The following is a 22824-nucleotide window of genomic DNA, read 5'->3' as shown; positions in this document are numbered from 1 at the left end:
CATCGCTTCCTGGATGCAATGAAGGCACCCAAGAGGCACCTTTTCGCCGCTGATGGCTATCACCTGTCAGCTGGCGAAGGTATCGAGGAGCTGGCGGAGGTCTTCGTCAGGGGCCTCGCAAAATTCTATGGAGCGGGCATCCTGGCACCGTTCTCAGGTGCACCTGCCAGGTATATCATCCACCAGTGCCATCAGTTCGGATCCAAGGGCCACCGGCATGGGGACTGCTATGAGTACTGCAGGCCATAGGACCTCCACTACAGCCTGTAGTACTTACAGCAATGGGCAGTGCAGGGATTGCAAGGTTTTGATGAGGAACTTGGTGGCAGTGAGACCTGTTCCTTATGTGTTTCTGAGCTGCATCTGCTCTGTGGAGTCTGCAGCATCAAGTGGGTGCTCACTGACATTAGCCAGCACCGAGGCATTTTTCTATTTAGACTTCATTGAATTTGCCATTGGTGTGGCCTAAATTAATTGAAAGCTTTCCTCGTTCGCATCACTTATATCCAATGTGTACCTTCGTGACAAACCCCTCGTGGCAAGCATTATTCACATCCATTAAACTGTTGGCCTACTTCATTATGCCAGGCATTGGTGAGCCAGAACTATATGAAAGGAAAAAAATAGTTGGTAAGGATATGAAGAATCTGTGGAACCTCTAAGCTGTGTCCCTGTGAATGACAAACTGGCTTTTAAATGTGTAGTGCGGCCACATCTTTATCTAAAATAGCAGTGCCTCACAGCCGTGTAATGCTGTGTGTTAGCACAAGGTGAATCTTTTCATGCAGCCATAGCATGCGCAGAACTTTGCAATACGCTTTCACAAATGTCGTTGCCACTGTACCAGGTTCCGTATGTATTACAAATGCTTTTCAACGCAATGTGCAATGGTTTGGTTTGCTGTAGCTTTGTCCCAAAGCGACTAAGGCTATGAGGGCTGCCGTCGTGAAGGTCTCCGGAAATTTCTACCGCCTGGGCTTCATTAATGTGCACTGACATCGCACAGCACACGAACCCCTAGAATTTCACCTCCACCGAAATTCGACCGTTGCGACCGGGGTCGAACCCACGCCTTTCGAGTCGGCAGCCGAGCACCATAACTGCTAGGCAACCGCAATGGACTACAGTGTGCAATGGTAGGAAAAGTTCACTTAGTAAAAAAATTGGCGCCAGATACGTGGATTCCTATGGCTGGTTCAAAGAGGGTTCAAAGCCATTGCTATATTATATCCATCATTTCATCATAAACCATTTTGTTCTAGCAAGGCTTGACTGCATTTTTTGCTATCTGAAGGATGAAGCAGACATCCAGTTCCTCTCCAGTGGTTGAATGAGTGTCCGGACGAATTTTTGGATGCAGTGATGCTGTGACTCAGCTTCATTGCTTTGCCTGCCCCCTGTGTGACTGGAGCACTTGTGCTTTCGCTCTTCTGCATCTTCTGATGTGACTGTAGGGGATGTGCTTCCACAAGCATGAACCACACACCGTGCTGGTTAGCGGGGAAAAGGCTCAAAGCTTTATTGCACATGACATATGTAGCCGAGAAAGCAGTGAGGCCACCTAGTGCAACACACACTACATCCCCCTTGTTTAAGAAAAGAACAAAAATGCACTCTATGCTCAGCACTACACAAGCACAAGTTCAGTCTTATAGGCCTCCAAATCAGTTGTCTAAATCTTGACACTCAAAAGTGTGAACTTGAAGGTTGTGACGGGGGTGAAGCCATGAAGTTGGGCCAAGAACTACTTGCATCCCTGCTGTATTAGTCTCACTCCTTGATGGCTTCCTCTCGGGTTCATTCCAGTAACACGTTTGGCAGGACCCTCGGACATTGGGACATTGAACAGTGGGATGAGGAATAACCTGTAGCATTGAAGAACTTTCTTCAGGTCCTCCACTACATACGGCTGGGGGATGTTGAACTGGTCCCAGAACCATCGCAGGGTTATCTGCCATACACCCGAACTTGCCCACTCGTCTGAAGTGGGCACTGTACCTGAGGTGAATTCCTTTTCCTATTAGCTTGATCGCTCAGATTAAAAGGCTTAGACAATGGCCAGCCTGGTTCAAGCTGCTTGATGTCTTAGGAACTCTGGTGTGCGTCTGCCTATGAGAAGTTGTGCTGTGCTTAGTTCACTGACGCCAGGAATTTTCTGGTAGACAAGCAGTGCGAGGAAAACATTGTCCGCCTTGACGGTCCACGCCATCCTGTCCACCTCAGCTTTTGACTGTGGGAATCTTGGGCTGCTGGTGATATGCCTAAAGCCTTAAAGGATGTGCAAAGGTAAAGACGACGTCGGATGAGGATTATGAACCATTGTCGCTGTGGGCTACCTCTGGGATCCTATGGCCGGCAAACGCTCTTGATGGCTGCGATAACTGCCGGTGTTGTAGTAGAGTGCTGACTAGTGACTTCAGGGAAGATTGGAAGAGGTCAACTCCCACCTCCAGCTGGGGAAGGCTTGGAGTCTAAGGCATTGTTGGTTCTATGGTCTTGCCACAGTGTCTTGGTGTGCCTCTTGACTATAGGTCACCACACTGAATCTTGAGCAATGGCTTTGCATTGGTTAGTACCTTGATGCTCGTCATGATTGAGATCCGTATGGAATGATGAAGGGCCATTGACATTGCAATGAGGGCTCCTTTGAGAAGTGGCCGTCGAAAACACTGAGGTTTCCATGATGTGTCTAGTACTTTTTAAATATGAAGCAGTATCGTCTGCTGGTCCAACCTTTGGTGCAATACTCGAGCAGAAGGTTGCACGTTCGTCTTAGCGAGTGGAGGAAAAACCTACGAGTGTGCAAAGAGTCCTTTCATCAGCTCAACAAGATCAGCTTGCCTGGGCAGTGTGCCATCCGGTAGCGCACATCGGAGCATGTCCACAGTGGCTAACAGCTTGCTGGGTACATATGGCACCTGTCACTGTAAGTGCATCAGCTTCAGACAGAACCGCTGAATCTGCGGAGGTAACAAGCAGACATCCATGCTCCCATTATTGCCAGTTGTAGCTGGTGATCCATCTCAAGGAAGAAATGTAGACCACATACATACTCATCAATGCGAAGCACTGGCTAGCCTGCTGCCGAAGCCTCCGTCTCTGTCTGATTGTGCCAACGTTTTGCTGTTGTGAGTGATGGAAAAACTGGTTGACACTCACGGGAAGGCTGCTTCAGTTACAGGATGGCACCAAGGCCGAAGGAGCTGCCTTCGGCTGATTCTTTCGTCTTGATCCCAGTGTAGTACCAAGTACGAGCAGAGCAGTTTCTTAAGCTTGGCAAAGGCAGATTGTTGAGCGTGGTTTTTAGTCCACTCCCATCAGCAGCAAAGCTCGGATCTGTGCTTTTGCTTTTGATATACGAGGTAGGAAGCATCCAGTGCAGTTAACGAGGCCCAGAAGTCGACGAATGCCTGCGGCACCTTGAGACACTGGCATGACTTTCATTGTGGCGATGTTGTCTGGGTCATGAAAGCCTTCGTTTGTATTTCATCGCATGACACCTGGAGACCCTTCACACGCTCCTCTTCCACATAAAGCCTCAGTTCCTTTTCTTGAGCTTCATACCTCCCGGTTGCTGGCCCGCGAAAAGCACAACGCCGCCCATTGCAAACAAACAGTCGGTCCCGCTGTTTCCGCCAACCCCTAATCAACTTTTCATTTATGTCGAATTCACGCTGAGTGGAACTGTTCGAGTTCTCTGCAAGAAAGAATCGCTTGTCGCTTGAAGTTGGCAGTGTATCTTTGTCAATGTGACATGTCCCTCAAGTGCACAACTGCGAATGCGGTGGCAAAACGGAGGCGCAGAGGGAAACAACAGACACAAAGACTGGCATTCCGAGTGACTGGTATACGAGCCCTGTACGAAGCCTGCAAAGTACACAACCTGAAAGCGGACGTCACCGCCACCTTTATGAATTAGTTAAACCAGTGATTCTTTTAATTGCAGTAGTGCTTTTGCTGGATTTTAACTGTCGCAAATTTTCCATTTTTAATATTTATGTTATGCGCGACTGCGGCTTCGACATGTCGGAGCGTTTGTTTTGATCACGACCTCTTCTATAAACTACAATACACTGGCTTTCGTACCTATTTAAACACCAAAATAGACCGCTTTCTAAGCTGTCTAAACAATAAGACCACAAAAATAAGTGAAAGAGCGATGCGGGTCCACACTGCAATTCGCTGTTATTTTCGACTGAGAGACCACACCTCCACAGCTCTATCGTTTGCTCGTCGGCATGGCCGTCTCGAATACAGTCGACAGCATTCAAAGTAGTTCCAAACGTTTTCATTAGACTTGGCAACGCTGATTTTTTCTTCATTTTTAGTGTGTGTATTTACTGTTAACACAAGTATAGTCCCAGTGTAGCTGGCGCTGCTTGAATGGAATAAGCTAGCGCGCTGCTTTTGCTCATTTTGGTCACGAATATAGGTCAAGCTTCTTTGGTCACAAATATAGCTTGACAGCTAATTGTTGGTAACATTTCTAAAAAAAAGTCTACCTATATGAGAGTAGATACGGTACCTTTTTCACTCTGAACTATGCCTAGGAATTCTACTTAGTGATGTCCAAAACAATGTTTGTTTATGTTTAGCTTTACATTCTCTTTACACCCATGTTGCCCAAATGATCTATAAGTTCAGCAACTTATGGTCATGCTCTTCTTTCTTTCCCAAAAAAACCTGAATGTCGTCAAATTTACGATTGGTTTTCGAATATTCTGGCCATTTCTTTTTGAAAGAATACTGGGGCAGTTGTTATTTGAAACAGTAGTTAACAGTAGCAGCAATTAGCAGCAGGCACAATGAATTTAGTCAATTCGTGACAATTTTCGCGAAAGACAGATTTCATGAAGTCCAGCCCTGGCATCCAGCTTTGAGAAAGCCTTGCCATCACCAAGATGGCCTAAAACCCGTCTTAACTGTAGGTGAGACATTCCATTCCCTAAGAACTTCCTTGTTGAGCATTGCCAGATCCATATAGAGGCGGTATCTACCCAAAGCTTTTAGAGAACCACGTTTAGGCTAGCACATCATGGTGTAAGGTTATCTATATTTTTCACAACTCCTTGTTTTTCAAGGATGTCAAGCTCTTCCTTCGCCACATTACGAGAGGCTGGGAAATGCTACAAGGTATGCTAATTGTGAAAGGCTTGGTATTTTGCTGGAGTCTGATAGTGTATTCTGCACCGAAAGTCCCTATGCCATCATATTTCTTGCATTTGCAACTGAGGGAGAGGCACCCTGACTTCCTTGGGGAGAATGTTGAAGTTGTTACGTTTCGCCTACGACGCGCGGTATAGCCGGCGCGGATGCAACGGACGCCGGGGCTTCGTTCAAAGTGGCGGTCATTTTGACCCGTTCATCGCTGCCGCAACGCCTCCCGCCAAGCGCGTCCAGGCAGGTTTCAATGCCACGTGTCGTGTGTGCGTGTGTGTGTGTGTGTGCATGTTGGTGCCCACGCTTGTCAAAGCGCGGCAGCCGGGGAGAGGAGCTCCCCAACTGGGAAGCGAGGAGGTCTGACCGGCGCCGGCCCGGCGGACGCGTCACTTCACGTCTCAACATGTCCGTGCGTCGCCGTCTCGTGCAACTCATCCCGAGCCGTTCCTTCTTGCCCTCGACTCCGAGGGTATAAAAGCAGCTGCCCCGGACGCCAAAGAGAGACTTCGATTTCTTCCGTCGAGTAACGTGGTCGCCCTGACCGGCTGCTCTTTTGCGATGCCAGAATAAACAAGTTGTTCTGTTGCCAGTCGACTCATTCTTTGCCAGGACCTTCGGATGTTTCCAGCTGTGCCCCAGGCCGCCAGGCCAACGCTACCCCTGGGGCTTGCAACCCATTTGCAACAAAGTGCATCTGCCAAATGAACAACTCCAATACCTGTTATGCTGAGTAACCAAGAAGTGGTGACGGCGACGACAGCAGGACATAGATTCTCTGTTTCGAAGTGCAACCCTTCCATTTGAGAATAGTGAAAAATTGACCAGCAACCCTCAGCTGGCAGTTGTCTGGCCCGGTGAGAGTCCCCTTCAGCGTGCCCAGCAGCGACGGAAAGCCTGGAAAGGTGTCGGGAACTGCAGTCACTTCTACACCTTGGTCCACTTCAAATTTGGGAGGAAGTCTGTTGACCTTCATGCGCACAAACTTCGTGTCAAGTCTTTTCCGCCTTGATGGGACAGAAATTGCGTACAAGTGTCTTGGAGATAAGCGTTGCTTGGCGAGATGGACAGTTTGGCGGAGACGCTCTCATAAGGTCCTTTCTTTTTGCAAAACCTACATAAAGCATTGTGCACAGGGCAGAAGGCATGCACATGAGCTTTGGGTCCACAAAAGTTGCAAAGCTTCTTCTGTTTATTGACGTGTGTCTGTTGGAATGTATTTGTGATGCACGTGCCTGCGTTCACAGTCAGAGACCCATCTTGTGCCCTTTCCTTTCTTTCCTTCTGTGCGTCCTTGCGCAAGCAAGCATGCAAAAATGCTTTGTAAAGAGTCAGATCTGGCATGCGACACAGCTGTTCTGAAAGCTTGGCGTCGAGCAGGCCAACAACAAAGCCGTCAATTTCCAGCCTGTCCTCGACAGTTAAAGACCCAAAGTTACAGCTTCTTTACCATCGAACGCAGGGCAAAGTAGAATGCGTCTACGCTTTCGGATCGTTGCCGTATGTGCTTATGAAAGCGAAAACTTCTGCAATAAGCTGTGAAGTGTTGCTTGACTTGTGTGTACTCGCACATTCCACCCCTGAGTGCCGAAGTGAATTGAGGACACGGTGCACTTAAACTCCCGCACGCTATAGATGCATACGAACCTTGACTTCATTCATTGCCAAAGACGCTGCCGTAGCAACAGAAAATATTCAAATTGTTCCACCCGTGATGACCAGGAAGCCAGCTGATCGAAGTTGAATGCTGGTGGTGGTGCTAGGCCTACCAAACCGGTGAACTGAGGGTACATCTCAGGCCGACAGTGGAGTATAACGATGAAGCGTGAGCCTTCACTACGAAGAAGATGGTCTTGAATTAACCTAGCTTGAAGGAACTTGATCCTGGATTCCAAGCAATTGTGACGCCATGTGGAAATGGCAGTGTTACAGAATTCAGTCGGCCGCTAAACCTAGCCTTGATTTAGGCTAGCAGATGGAGCCACAGGAACCGAGACGCTCTCGACACCAGAACGCAAAAAGCATTTATTTCAGCCAGCGTTAGTAAAAAGATTTTGCTTGGTGCACGCGCAACTGGTGGAGATGAAATTAAATGGGCTCCATACTTTGAGGAGGCACGACGTTTACAATGCAAAGCGCAAGTTTCATATTGGATATGAAGAGCAGAAAGACCCAGATGAGTTTGTCAGCATGAGGATGTGGATTGATGAGCTTCAAGAAACCTCAGCTTTGCTGTATGCTTATAAAGAGCTTCTTACAGAACAAGACATAGGGAAGTTTAAAACAGCTCTTATGAATACCACACGGAGGGAATTTATGCTCGATAATTGTAAGAAATGTGTGTGCACAGGCTCTACTCATGGCAACTAATTCTCATTGCTGCAACTAACAACATTGCTGGTAATTGGCGACGACTGGTCAGGTATTCCATGTGCCTACCTGCTCTCAAGAAGTACTACGGAGGAAATCTATGGTTGCTTTTTTTTCAGGCAATCAGACTTGGTGAGGCACTTTGCACTCAGCTCTTTATGTCAAATGATGCGCCAGCATATTACAATGCTTGGGCAAGGGTAATGGGGAGCCCCCAGAAACGCGTGCTCTGTACTTGGCATGTGAAGCGTAATTGGAACTTGCATGTCAGTAAAGTGACCAAAATGACCTTCATGCAAAAGGCCCAAAATTTCTTTCCTGTGCGTGAGTGGGACAACAACAGGCTGCGTAGAGTAACAGATCGTCCTCTACTGTGAGCTGTTGACGACGCTCGTAGAAGGATCTCACTTCAAGGGGTAAATCTCGTCGAGAAGGCCTTTCTTTTGTGCAGAGTTCTCGGAGATACAAGCACACACAGTCTGATTTTGGGAATTCTTTCAGCCACTCAAGGCAGTGCTGCTTGATGGGAAGGGTTGTCCTCCCTTTGTGACGACGCTGACAAAGGTTAGCACCTGCAAGTCTTTGATGGCGGGCTTGCCAAGTCAAGGAGTGCGGACATCTTGCAAGCATTTCTATTAACAGGTGTGGCCGCTGCGGCAGAATATGACGCCTTTTATTGTGACAAAAACTGAATACAGACCCTGGTATTCTGTCTATACAAGCCACCTTCGATTTCTCCTCAATGTTCCTTTAAGAATTAGGCCACTCAAGGCAGTGCTGCTTGATGGGAAGGGTTGTCCTCCCTTTGTGACGACGCTGACAAAGGTTAGCACCTGCAAGTCTTTGATGGCGGGCTTGCCAAGTCAAGGAGTGCGGACATCTTGCAAGCATTTCTATTAATCAGGTGTGGCCGCTGCGGCAGAATGTGACGCTTTTTATTGTGACAAAAACTCTGAATACAGACCCTGGTATTCTGTCTATACAAGCCACCTTCGATTTCTCCTCAATGTTCCTTTAAGAATTAGTAAACTAAATGTATAGAATGACCTATTAAAAAGGCTTGTTTTTGTGTGATCGCATGCTCTACAGCTAATAATAACATCTGTCATCATAACATCAGGTGTTCCTCAATGGCCGGTATTAGGACTTCTCTTCATAATCTATATTCATTATCGTGATGTCATAACATCATCTTAGTATGTCGCAACCATTGGCAAAGAGCCTGAGACCTGTGCACCCCATCCGATACTATTTTTCTTAAGTGTGACATTAATAACATTTATGCTTGGTGCAACACTTGGCTTATGAAGGTTATTGTATTCATATGTAAAGCACTTCGTGACATGAATGCCTCACGAAGCTAATATATATTTATCGTTTTTAAAGGGCTCTACAAGAGTGCTCTCAATAAAGGTGCAGTATGCCTTGGATGTTAAAGGTCGACACAATGAATATCCTGCAGTAAAGGTTTCGAAGTCTGTGCTCCACTGCATGGGGCCGCATGCAAGAACAGTTCTTGCATTGACATTGCAGGCTGAAGTAGACTTTATGGCCGCATCAGTTGCCGAGAAGGCATTCACCGACCACTTCGTACATCCACTCAAGCTATATGAATCTGCCTGTTTCCACCGCCGGATGAAGCAGCTGGGCGAGATCGCTTTTTTTTTGCAGTGCTGTCCATACAGTGGTTAAGCACTAAGAGTACGCACCTTCTGCTACTGAAGATAGGCTTGTTCCGAGATTGCTTCATTATCGGTTTGCTTGACTACAATCTTTCAGACCAGCTCTGTTGGAGCCCAAAGTTGTGCAAGGCATTTGTACAGGGTGCTGCTCTGTCCCATTATTTTTTAAATTGGCTTGGTGTGTGATTTGAGAGGGAAAACACAGAGGTCGTTTTTAATTGAAGATACCTGTAGAGCTACACAGCTTACATCCTCTTTAGAGGCCAGTCTTGCAAGTGCAAGTGTCATGACGAAATATGCAAAAAAGAGTCGCGAATCACTGAGGCTGACAACCATGCATGAAGGTTACGTTTTTGATAAATATCGAAGTTTTGTTCTGAAAAACCGCTAATGCACCTTTATCATGCGGGGAAGATGGTGAAAAAGACATCCTGAATGTTGTAAGCCAAAGAAAGCCTGTAATTGGTTGCACAACAGGTGGCCAGCTGAGTTTCGGTACGTTTTGAGGTCCCTCGCGGCTATGCGCTTTGTGTGCCCATGTGGTTTCATTTCACATTCCTCAGTTTACAAGTGTGGGGCAGCAGCGGACCTCCAACTGCCTCTCTAAGTGCTCCTTGGACGAAGTTCATGCACCATCAGGCACCTGCGACAAGGAACACAGCTACGGCTAGCTGATGTTGCAAACACCTCGATGTTTGCAAACAAACCGCTCAGCACGTCTGCTTCGTCACCGTACCGAGATGCTGGATTGCATAACCAGCCCTACGAAGACCATTATAGCGTGTGCCAGTTTTTACACATTTGTCATGGTAGTCGTGGCTACCGACTCCTCTGCTTGGAAAGCTCGGAAAGCCACTGCTAAACCACTTGGGATGGGACTGCCCGTTCGATGACTCCCACCGTTTTGTTGCTATTTATTATTTTATTGAAGGCCACCTAGATTTCTCTTGTGGACACTTATCACATAGATTTTAGGGCATACCATGCAACTCTGCCTTTCGACTGTACGGCTCCAACGGACGCAACGTCTCACTCTGGTAGCCATTGTTTTACTAGGGCATAGCATGCAGAAAAAGTGTCCCCAAAAGGGACGAACTGCAGTACTCTGTTCCTTGCTTGTGTAAAAAAATGGGTGTGTTAAGATGTTCCATGACTTGCGTAAGCTTAGTAAAACCTGAACAGTTCGACATCCTTTAAAAAGGTTTTTAGCAGTAAACTGAAATGTATGCCTGGTGCTATAATGTGAAATGGTTTAGAACTTGTTTGTATAGAAATGATACTCTTACTTGGTATGAATTGTCAACCTCGTATTGCTTTTCTGTCATATCTGTGCACATTTTTATGTTATGATTTCTGCTCCCAGTCACGTTGTGTTATATGCCAAAATTGACAGGAGCAGTACTTCTGTTTTTGCTTGTTTTCAAAGGGTGCAAGATGTTGGAGGTGTTACACAAATAAATCGAGCAAATGCTCTGGGCCTTTGTCAGCATAGTCAAACTTTAAATGGCTTTACATGCTTTGAAATAGTTATACTTGGAGGTAAACTGGAATGTGTGCCGTGTGAGGACAGTGTGTGAATTTTAGCACTTGTATTGTATTTATGGAAGTGAAATTTCTTGTGGCATGAATTGCCGACTTTTTTGGTGCCCCTTCATGAAGATGGCCATTTTTGTACCATGGTTTGTGTTTGCAGTCACTGTTTTATGACAAGAGTTAAAAATTCAATTTGAGTTTTTCCTATTCGGCTAGATTTTTTCGGAATGAATTGCTAATTCACTGTACCTCCTCATAATTTTCTCCAGCTGCTCAAAGGAAGAAAGGTGGTACAATGTGTGATTGTAGTTTTGAAATTTACTGTGAATTTGATATATTTATCATATTATATGAGGTGTCGGGTTCGAATGCCTAGACCTGTAGGGTGACTATGACGAACTGAGATCATGATAAGGAGTATGGTTACAGTGGCAAATACAGGCGTGAAGCAACAGAGGTTGCCGCTTCATTGGTTTGGTTAAGTAATGAGGGATGAAGGGTACATTGGAAACAGGGTGTCAAAGATGAACAATAAAAAAAACGATAAGCATGGGTATGACCAAACATATACAGATAGCTGGTGGAAGTAGACCTTTTGGAGAGGTAGTCAATGGATGTTTTTGAGGACAGAATAGTATGAACTGCACCTCAACCATGAGATTTTAGCTGCTAGTCTGCCATGGAGTCTTGACGGTTCCTTTTACCTCCTTGAAGCCAGTATTGCACAACGTTTACTGCCTTGTGTAGTGTGTGCGCCCGTGTGTCTCTCTTCGTCTTACCCTAAAAAGGTGAGTTGTGCATGCAGCCTTTCGGAAGTATGTATGGCTGCATACTAAACCTATCTCGCATTTTCTTCAAACATGTTGTGTACTCCCATTTGTGCTGTTTGTTTCGTCTGGCGTTAGTTACATCTAATAAAGTAAGTGGCATTGTGCAGGCTACGTCTCTTCCCTCCTTGTCGGCCACGTCGCGTTCATCGCGTTTTACGCAGCGACCTTGCGTGTCACGCAGGAACCAGCATTTGTTTTCTGGAAATGAGCTGTACGAATGGCACCATGCGTTTTCTCATAAATCAATGTGCTTTTCTTGGCAGTCGTTTTACCCGAATGACATGGAGGTCACAGGGCCAAAGTACTTGCAGAATTCGAGGTGCGCAAAAGAAGCTGTTCATTTAGACATGCAAAATTGTCATGCGACTGCCATGTAATCACACGGGAAGATGTTTCATTTTTCTCCGTCTCCCCGCAAGTGTCACACTCATTCAAAGGCAACGAGGGTAACCAGTGTATCGTATCGGAGAAATGCAAAAAACCTTGCAGTGGGCCTGAAGTTGTGTTGCTAAAAGGTCGTTTTTGCATTAAAGAAAAAATATGCAATATCTCGTTGCAAAGTTACATCCATCGAGGGCCAAGACTAGCCACAAGCCTAGCACAAATCCGGTAAACGAATACCAACATGGCGGAGTAACAGCGGCGCGGAGTTTTATCAATTCCCCTGGTTAACAGCAGAAGCTATCGTGAACTTGTTGAGTATTGAGCGAGAGTGGCTACTGTTACCCAGCTGGTGATTCAGAATTGCAGCGCCGAGAGGATCGAATGCAAGAGTCCGTGATGGAAGCTGTGGTAGCGTGAGTGCTGCAGAGCGGAAGAAATCTTTCTTGGGTTGCTTACTAGGGTTTAAGCATGCGTTTGGCCGGAAATGTTATACGAACTTGAATTTCTTGCGTGTTATCATTCACCTTAACATTCGGCGCGAACACCAGTGCGGCCATAAAAAAAATACGAAACACGTCATAACACGGCCTAGCTGGCGCGAGTGCTGAAAGCAGACTGCGGAACGCACGAGAAAAGTAAAATGGTGAAGCGTGCTCTATATTTTGGTCGCGCCTGTACAGCTGTTTAACCGAGAGAACCATTTTAAGATGCATGCTTAGGGTGGAAAGTAGTCTGGTCCGACACCTATCCAATGCTCAACTTATTCATTCTCTCCATAATAAATTGCAGCAAAGAGACACCTTTCTCGTTCTTGACATCCGTCTTCCGTAGGGGTGTTTTCGCTTTGCATGCACAAATTGAGTATAATTTTGGCGCGATTTTACATCTTCTGCCGCCCGTCTTGCCCAGAGTTTCATGGAAAAATTTTAAATATTGCACTGCTGTTGTCACTCTCGTGTGCTACTTGCAAGCAAGCATGTCTCTTGCAGTATGGGGCTCGGGGTGGATCCCAGAAGAACCTAGACGAGTCTTGAAGATGAGTGTACGTTGAGCAAATTGTTTTCCTAGGATGCCACGGTTTGTAGCCACGTGCACAGCACTACGATAGATCTTGTCTATACTATCAACCAGCTCATAGAAAAATACACTGAAAATAACCCCTTTGTATAGCAGTCAAAATGTCAGAAGCCACAGAGATATTGTGGAACTAAGGTGCAGAAGACGCATATGCGAAAATACTGCAAGATATTTACAGCGGCTGCGCAACGAATTAGGCCTCGATAGAGAAAGCAATAAAAGGTCAATAAAGAACGATGATATACAATGAGACACAGTCCCACCATTGCTATCCATTTTCATGCATGAATTATTGCGAGACCTGAAATGGGAACAGTTATGGAAAAGTAATAATGGACAACACTTTAGTATTCTGCAATTTGCTAATGACTTTGCCTTGCTAGGCCATTAATTGTCTGAATTGCTAAGCATCATCAATGTTGCAGGTAGACAAAGCAAAACATTGGGTCTAAAAATTAATATGCTGATAACTCAACCAATGTTCAACAGTGTTCAAACAATGTTCAACAGGAAACAGCAGTTTACATTTTGCAGCGAGGTGCTGGAAATGTTAGGGGGTATGTCTACTGACGGGTAACGAGCACGTTGTGCATGCGTGGATGTAATATTCAGTGTAGAAAAAACTCGGGTTTTTTAAATTTAAGTGAGACTCGAACTTCTGCAAAATATTGTTTTGCCAGGCTGTCTGCAAGTTTGGTACAGCAGTAAAGCGCATAAAAATTTGTACTGTCGAAACTGGTCGAATTTGTATTCATTTTTAGTTAACTTCCCAATACTTGTGCCAACTGGCATCCCTTCATGACAGAAAAATAATTTCAGCTCTGAAAGCCAAGTCGCCCCGCATCCCTTTAAAAGGTGCAGTTATGGTTAATTACAAGACAATGGAGATAAATTTGTGATGCCTTCCAGGTCTTCCCTTCATTCAAGGGATACGAGGCTGGACCCTGTCCTCTGAATGCTTTCCTGTACGTACAAAAAAATTCATCTTATTTAAAAGAGACAGGATTTCAAATGAACAAACTCTCCCACTTTATGGTGCACTGGCCGCCTTTAGTGTATCTGTACATTTACAGTACTTTACTTATTTACTCTCAATTCCTGAAGTGCTTGGTGAGGGCTAACCTCAACCAGGAAGGAACAGAGAAAAACGCAACGTCTGATCTGGTGTCGAGATGTTTCCCGTGCAACAGTGGGTGCACCTGCTCCTGTTCATGCCTGTGGAGTGCATCTGTAAATACCCAACTATTGTATCATTGCTCTTTCCTGCAAGCAAGATTCTAAAGGAGGCAATTCGATTAAATAATATTAAAGCATTGTCCTTGCCAATTTGCTTGAGGGTAGTATATTGAAGAGTGGCCAGGTCTGCATGACTTCCAAAAGAAACTCTAACCTCCATGGTGGTGACAAGGGATAAGAACTTAGCCTCTGGCCATCTTGGGGAAAAAACTGATATTTTGATGTACATAGATGGGGCTCTTTCAAATTGGTGAATTGGTCCCCACAGGTATGCTATAGAACAGTACATCTGCAAATGTCCAAACATTCTACAATGGCTGTTTTCAACAAGCAAGTTTATAAAGAAGACAACTGGATGAAATGCTATTGAAGCATTCTACTTGGGAATTGGACACCATACTCTGGGACTGCACTGCCCGTTATCCAAATTTTGAATCAATGGGCCTTTTGGTCTAGAAAGCACAGGGACACTGCACAGTACGGACCTTGAAGTATGCAATCCTTGTAGAACTGGAAGTAAAAAATTCCCGAGGGGCACTTTGCTTACCTGAAGTGCGGTGAGGCAAAACCCTTTAGCGCGGTGTTGCTGCTTGTGTCACTGCAGTGTGCTTAAGAGGTTAAGTACACAACTGTTTGTGAATTTTAAATGCTGGAGACACTGGAGGGCATTTGGGAGGCATCCGTCTGATTCCAGGCTTTTCCACAAACACTCTCCAGCGTCCTGGACAAGTAGAATTATCTATGCATTGGCAGGAGTTAGCGTAGTCGTTAGCACGCTCGGCTGCGGAATGGAAGGATGGTGGTTCGAATCCCACCGTGCACAAATTTTTTTTTCTTTTAGAGGTGCTGAATGTAACGGACCCCGGACAGATTCATGGCTGCGAGTATGAGCCATTTAAGGCTTTCTCCTTAAAATTTAGGCTATAAAGACAGTGCCAAGCCGCCAATTAGGCAAGCAAAACAAAGTTCAAGGCATACTGTTGTGTAATTCGTCAAATCCTCTGCTTCTACCAATCAAACTGGACTCCAATTCAAGTACTCTCGGTAGTGACTTATCCTTGCCTTCAACTAAACACGTATAGCCGTCACAAAAGTGCACAGCAAACCTTCCACTCGCAAGCCTGAGTGTGAGGCAGAATGAAGGCATTTGTGAATATGCTGACCTGTGTTCCTAGCATGCATATGTGCTCTCGCAGCTCAGCGGAAATGCGAAGCACCTTGCCAAACCATGCCGGAAGGGGGTGGAGTTTGACGCGTTGTGAATGGGACGCAGCCACAAATTTAGGTAAAAACAACACATATATTTCTATGAAGACACACACGCAGGCAAATCAAAAACCATTCTACATTAATCAAAGACTGCCATGTGATAGATACTGTAAACATGTATATAGTGCTCTCTATCGTCCGTAATTGTAATCACTTGTATGTGTGTAATCTGCATACGTACAAGTGATTACAATTACGGATGACAGAGCACTATATACATTTACAGTCTGCCGCTGCACTAGATGCAAATTGAACACATACACTAGTGGTTAGGATTAAGAATGTCAGATAATAATTAGAATGGATCGAAATGTTCGCACTGAATACGAATTTAAAAACACACAACGATCGCGGCACAGCGGCAGTCCATGCACACAACACAGCGGTTCTCAAAGGCAGTGGCCCTTTCGGAAAGCAAGTTGTGAAGGGTGATGTGGTGTCGTCACCATCTTATAGTCCCAGGAGTGCTTGGCAGTGGCACACTTTCACACAACTTTGCCACTCCTTGGCCTTCCTGTTGCAGTGGGGTGCAGGTGAATATGGTTGGTGGTCGTGGCTGCGGTCAATCTTGCCAGCTAAAAAAGTTGACTCTCGTGGACGCTCTCTTTTCCCCCAGTCACCTCACCCGGAAACCTCACGCACTTTCACACACCACTCTGCCAATGCTTCTTTCTGCTGCAGCGGTGTCAAGGTCACTTTGGTTGGCAGCCGTGGTTGGTTGACTCTCTTCCCTCGATCACCTCACCCCTGATGCCTTGCTCACTTTCACACAGCACTTTGCCACTACTACTTCTTTCTGCTGTAGTGGGGTGAAGGTAACTCCGTTTGGGGGGGCATGGTAGGGGTCAGCCTCGTCCAAACCAAAAAGTGCACGACAGAGACCTGATGACCCAGCAGTAGGCGGATGCGGACATTCACCCTATCATTGACCACCTTGATAGCAACAATACGAATCTATCTTGACACTTCTCTCTATCTCAGCTTCTTCTGTTTGCGGCATGGTCTCCTGTACAACTCGAGGCCACAATAGAGCTTACCATCTCGTAATTCCAGCTGATATTCATGCTGACGCACTTTTCACTTGCCACAATAGCCCACATGTGGCCACTTGCGTTTTCTCACGAACGCTCGTCACAGTGCGGAGCATGTACTACTGGCCGGGCCTCACCGGCGCTGTCAAACGTTACATTAAAGGCTCCAGAGAATGCGAGCACCGGAAGAGCCCATTACAGCCCCTCGCTCTCCTTTCGACCAAACAGGTATGGACCTCCTCAGCCATTTCCCTTTGTTGCTGACCAGAAACAATGGGATTATAGCTGGCACAGACTATTTCATTCGCTATGCCAAAGCCACGGCAATCCCTCGTAGTACAGCTTCTGATATCACGGAATTTTTCATGCACAATGTCTTGCGGCATGGCGCCTTTCATACACGATTACTTACAGATGATCAGCGTTTACGTTGCAGTTAATTGATTTCTCTGTTGACCTATCATTCATTGAACACAACCATCGCGGACATGCTGTCAAGGTATGTATATGCACAGCACACAAAGCTTGGGATGAAGTCCTGCCGTATGTCACCTTCGCCAACAACACCCCCTGAAGGAAATTATGCGCTTCACGCCGTTTGACCTCGTGTACAGATGTGAGGTACATAGTATGCCTGATCTTGTGCCCAGATGATGCCCAACTCATCGCAGGCACCCAACAATTTGCCCAACAAGCTGAAGAAGGCAATCGGCTGGCCCACGTGCAGATACGGCAACATCACAGCACAGGTGCACGCCACTACAAACTTTGCTTTCGCCGGGTTGACTACAAACCCGGCAACCAAATCTGCATATAGACTCCTGTTCATTGCCACCGCTTGTCTGAGAAACTACTGTGGCGCTAGTTTAGCCCTTGAAGAGTGCTACGGTGCGTCAGTGATGTCGACTATCAAGTGCTTCCGGACAGTGCCGTGCAACCATGACGCCAACAGCTCAGCTCTTGGCATTGTGCACTTTGTGCGGCTTAAGGCGTCCTTTACACGGTAACGGCAAGCAAACATGTTGAAGTCGTAACACGCTTCAGCTGGAATCCTTTGTTCACTCCTCCCCCTCCCCCCGGTTATTTTTAATTTTAACCTTCTGTCGACCACAATGCTATCAGCATCACGACAATGCTTCTTCTTCTCGGAAGTGGCAATAGTGCTACCTATAGTCGGAGACAACCTAAAAAAGAAAAGAAAGCGGTTGCTAACAGTGGGTCAGGATCCACGGTGTATTGTATTACTCCGCTGGCCAATCAAAATTGTAAACTAAACCAGCTTTTCACTGAGTACCGCAAACAAGCCAGGTTTTCAAAACTCTACAGATTACAATTATTTTCCATGTAAGTAGCTTTTTCTTTTTTTCTTTAGGTAACAAGAAAAGTTTTAACGACAGATTACTTTTTGTTGTGGAAGAATTGTGTGGAGAGGTCCTGAATGTGGGCCGGAGCTTCGCGCCAGACTTGAGTTGTATCCAACTATAGTATTGCCAGGTGGCATGTGGCTGACCTGGAAGACGGTGATTTAGCGCTCATGCTGTGCCGTCTTGACCAGCACCATGTATTAGAACACCCTCCATCAACAAGTACGTTACAATATAGAGAGAATCGAGCATGCTCTAAAGAATGGACGTAGTCTAAAAGCAGTGACGAGGAAACTAGCCATAGACAAAAAATTGGAAGTGACTTAGCTCATCTACGCCAGAAAATATGTATCGAGAGGTATACGTTTCCCTGGCTGAGCTTGCTGTGGTCATTGTATGTTTAGCAATGAGACACTGGGCTCCATGTCGGCGGCTTTACGCCGTCTATTACGCTCGGCAGTCTGGCATCTCAGTTTGGCAAGCCGTTCCTCTCTATTCGGGCGTCTCCGCTGCTTTCTCTGCCTTCTTACACTCATTCTCTCTTTGCTTAGTAGCCAAGTGCCAGGCGACAACCTCAGGATCGGAAGAGTTAATTTTCTCTTGTCTATACCGCCATTAAAAAGCAGTTGGACTCGCATTCTCTGCATCCATGTCAAACGTTGTGAAAGAGACGCCCATTACATCTCCGCCTTTTATAAGCAATGCTGCACTTGCGACGCACGGTTCGGGTGATAGAGGGGCGTGTGGCAAGGCGGCGACTAAGAACGCGGCGCACCTGCTGCTCCTCTCCGGTTGCCATGGCAACGGCACATGCGCACAACTGGCCTCTTCCAGCTACCGCGAAATGCTCGACTGGTAGCCTAGTGTAGCTCTCACTAGAAAACCAGATGTATTCATTAAGAGACAGTGTCATTCTATACAGTAACCAATCTATAGAGTAGCCAATGCAATCAGGACGTTAATAATGAGAGGCAGTAGCAGACAGCACTGTGACATACCACCAGTAACAAAAGAGCAAGTGAAGAAAGCCTTAAGAGTAATGCAAAGGGGGAAATCAGATGGTGAGGATCAGGTAAGAGCATATCTTTTGGGATGGACAGAGGGGTTATGGTACTTAAACTAGATTGAAAACTAAACATTTTGACAGATTTGCCTGCCTGGTTGGGTTTGAAGACTTATAATAAACTGCACAACTCCAACCAAAAATTTTAACTTTAACCCAACGTTTCGAAGCCGACTCGGCTCCTTCATCAGGGGTGACTGAGGGCAGTAGCTAAGCGTCTAAGTATGGAGGCACTAGGCACCCTGTGTACATAGTGTTTTTTTTTGTTTTTAGGTAAAACCTGACTTTACCCTATTTAAAATTTTTACACCTCAAAGAGGTTCTTAAAAGATCGGATGAAACGCAATTTACCCGATTTTCGAACAACAATGCCCTTAAGTTGGCGCGATAAAGAGGGGCGGCCGACAGAAGAAGGAAACCATTTAACATTATGGAAGTTGGCAGCCATACTGGATCCACTTCAGAAGCGCTTGCTGAGTCAGTCATCTGATCAATACCGAGCTCTTTTGATTTCCATGACCGATGCACACTCTTTTTGCAAGCAGTTTAACGAGTAAAGAGTCGATCACACTTGTCTACAGCGCTCGAGCGGTGCAGCCCGGTGGAAATAAAGCGAAATTATAAAGTAGGTATTGACATTCACTGATAATACTTGTGCTTAAGATCAGCCTAATATTCATGTGAAACGCACACGCACCAACGCCCTACCCTCAGCAGAGCAGCTGCGAAAAGATTTAACTTTATTTCCTTCGCAGCACACCACTCGAGCGCTCTAGCCAAGCGTGATCGACTCTGTACTTACTGGAAGTGAAGCAAGCCCCCCCAAGTAAAGGTGTTGAAGTCATGGACTATTGGTACGACGCAACTGTGCGCTACCCCCGGCTAGCAAATGCTGTATTGACAGATACAATACTGTACACAATAAATAAGTTTCACAAAGGCTGCAGTTTCAAATTACAGTGAAAAAAATCGGAGGGGGAAAAACTCCAGCTTAAGCGTATCACACGATAGCATAGTGGATTAATTTCCATGCATGCAAAAGGTCATTCTCTACTTTACAATCATGGATCCCTTAGAGTCCTCATACCCCAACTAGTGTAGTGATGCAGCGGATAAGCAATTCACCAATGTCCTGCAATGGCAGCTGCTCCCAGCTGCAGGTCTTAAATGACCCAGGCCTCTTCTCAAATACCAATCGTTCATTTAGCTGCCACCTGCAAAGGTGAGCAGTTTGCAATGGGCAGGCAGGCTTTGAGGATGCCACAATGTCACGTGACGTAGGCTGGCCACCTGCCTCCTAGCTTGCTCCCTGGGGACTACTTTCCAGATTCGTACTCGTGATCTTTCGCTTACAATGCCAACAACACCGACACCGCACTTTCTTGACAATGGGACCTTCAACGCTACAACATTAAAAAGACGCACACACTTAAGACTGTTAGTGAACAGCGTGATGTAATCAGATGCCATGCAGCCGGCAATTGTACATCTGCATGGCTCTACATAGCCACCACCAAAACACTGCTGCACCCCTTGTGACCTGCACGCTAACCTCTTGAAGACAGTCTCCGCCGTACCACAGCCCATGCTCGGCGCCATTATAAGGGTATGATGCAATAGCTAGTGGGTTAACGCCCATATATGCAGAATTAGTCTACTTTCCTGGGAGTCCTCATGCCATGGCTAGCACAGTAGTACAGCAGTTAAGTGGTGCCCTGGGATAGCAGGTGCTGCCAAAGGAAGAATTTGTGCAATCCAGGTAGTGCCTCACAAGCCACTACCATGGGATGGCAGATACTGCCACCGGTGGAATTTGTGCGATACAGGTGTTGTAGGCAGTAGTGTAGCCACTGCATAGGGCTAAAGCGAGAACTCGCCTGGCTGCGCGATCACGTGATGCACGCTATGCGAGCCGCGTGAGCTCGTTCTGGGCAATGTTCGCCTGCCCGGGCAATAAATCGGTCGCTGGTCCGGCTTTCCTCAACTCAACAGCAGGTTGTCCCTCTCGAGCAACCTCCCGCAGCTAATCATTAATTTAACGGCTACATGGTTACCATTGAACTTTAACACACACAAGTTTCCGCTCCATAGAGCAAGCAAGGCTTCTGCCTCAAAATAAGTTTCGTATTTGTATTAGTAACCTGCACATACAATATACATATCATGCAGAAAGTAGCCATACTCCTTTATTAAGAGTACAGAGTGAGCACTGATGGCTTTTCAGTGGACAATACGTCTTCGTCAGCTGTTCACAAAAAGAAAAGACCATCATTTCGCCAGTTGCGGGAAATATTTCCTAGCAAGAGGAACATATGCGAAAGCTTGTAGCTCCATTGTGTCCGAGTTCTCACCCTCGAAAATAACGCATGTTTGCCAAAGCGGAAAGAAGAGGTGCACTGTTGCTCCAAGTTGTGCATTAAAAATTACAGAGGAGAGAGCAATACACAGCAGATAAGCACAAGCATTGAGGTGCACAATGTTTCCCCTTCATTTGCATTTGTCAGCCTATTTTTCTAATACACCCTGCGCTTCTGCTGCTGTTCTGGTGGCATACTCAATGGTTGTGCATGCGAACAGCGCGTTTAAAAAAAGCAGGAAGTCCTGCATTTGTTGTGCTTGTTGCTTACTTTACCCAGCGATATAATTTGCAATGCACTGGTATGTACGGACGTGGGCCGACTTGTCAAGAACGCTACGCTGCGGGAGGAAAGGTGAAGCTTCAAATCTGCTACGTTGGTGACTCGACCGTCATACCTCTGTCGTTTATGTAGGTACGTGGAAGCGATTTAATCTGTTGCTGTGAAGCCACTGCCTGCTTTAAAATTTCGCTCTTTTCCTCCGCAGAACATTACGCGAGCGCTCTAACGCAAGCCTACGCGCGTTTGTACAGAAGCTTACATTTCTTTCGTGCATGCAGTAAACGCTACGCAAGCGCTCTAACGCAAGCCTACTCGCGTTTGTACACAAGTTTACATTTCTTTCGTGCCTGCAGTAAACGCTACGCGAGCGCTCTAACGCAAGCCTACTCGCTTTTTTGTACACAAGCTTACATTTCTTTCGTGTATGCAGTAAACGCTACGCGAGCGCTCTAACGCAAGCCTCCTCGCGTTTGTACACAAGCTCACACGTTTTTCGTGCATGCACAGACACAAAAAATGGCGCCAAGAACACGTGCATCTTCCTCACCTGAATAGGAAGAGACCTGATGCGTACTGAGCCTCGACACAAAGCCGTGATCCTGCTCGTGGTGCTGCAACAATTGGCCACGGAGGGCAAACACATTAGTACACTGATCACAACTGTAGGAGGCTTTCGCACTACCACTAAGAGAGCTTGCAGCTTCGGGATGCTGCTTTCGCACATGCCTCCTTCGAGATTGCTCCAAAACAAACTCAGCTTGGCACACAGGACACTGATACTTATCTCGTACAGGTGACTCTGCGGGTGGTGCGCTTGGTCCCTCCATTCCTAGAAGGGCACCTCGGCGACAGACACAAACACAATTCACACTGGCAAACAAAAGAACGCGCAACGGAGCCAACAAGGGGAAACTCTCAATAGTAGAACAGTGCGCGCCCAGCGCAACACAGAATATGGCAATGGCCAAAAAGAAAGCTCAACGGAGCTGCGGCTGGACAATGCAGTAATAAAACAGTGCAATTACTGCAAAGTATGCAGCAATTAGCGCAACAGCAAGATCGCAGACCGAGGGATCAGCGACGAGTCCATCAGCGACGACGCTTGCGCGATGCAACGGGGGACAAATCTGCGGAACAAAGGAGTCACGTGATCATGTATAATACAAATACAAAATTCAAGTCGCATCAA

General features: G+C 46.3%; 1 protein-coding gene across 1 annotated transcript in view; it reads left to right on the top strand.

Moving 5' to 3' along the window:
* LOC144096710 (uncharacterized) overlaps window positions 1–22756 on the top strand; it is a 28092-nt gene extending 5336 nt beyond the window's left edge. Inside the window, exon 2 of the mRNA XM_077629552.1 lies at window positions 1–22756. Coding sequence (XP_077485678.1) covers window positions 1–249 — 249 coding nt within the window. The 3' untranslated portion in view covers window positions 250–22756.
* The last annotated feature ends 68 nt before the right edge of the window (window positions 22757–22824 follow it).

Source organism: Amblyomma americanum, chromosome 7 (genome assembly GCF_052857255.1).
Source record: "Amblyomma americanum isolate KBUSLIRL-KWMA chromosome 7, ASM5285725v1, whole genome shotgun sequence".
In the NCBI taxonomy this organism is placed as follows: domain Eukaryota; kingdom Metazoa; phylum Arthropoda; class Arachnida; order Ixodida; family Ixodidae; genus Amblyomma; species Amblyomma americanum.
Note: the sequence above shows the minus strand (reverse complement) of the source record. Positions and strands in the feature narration are given on the sequence as shown.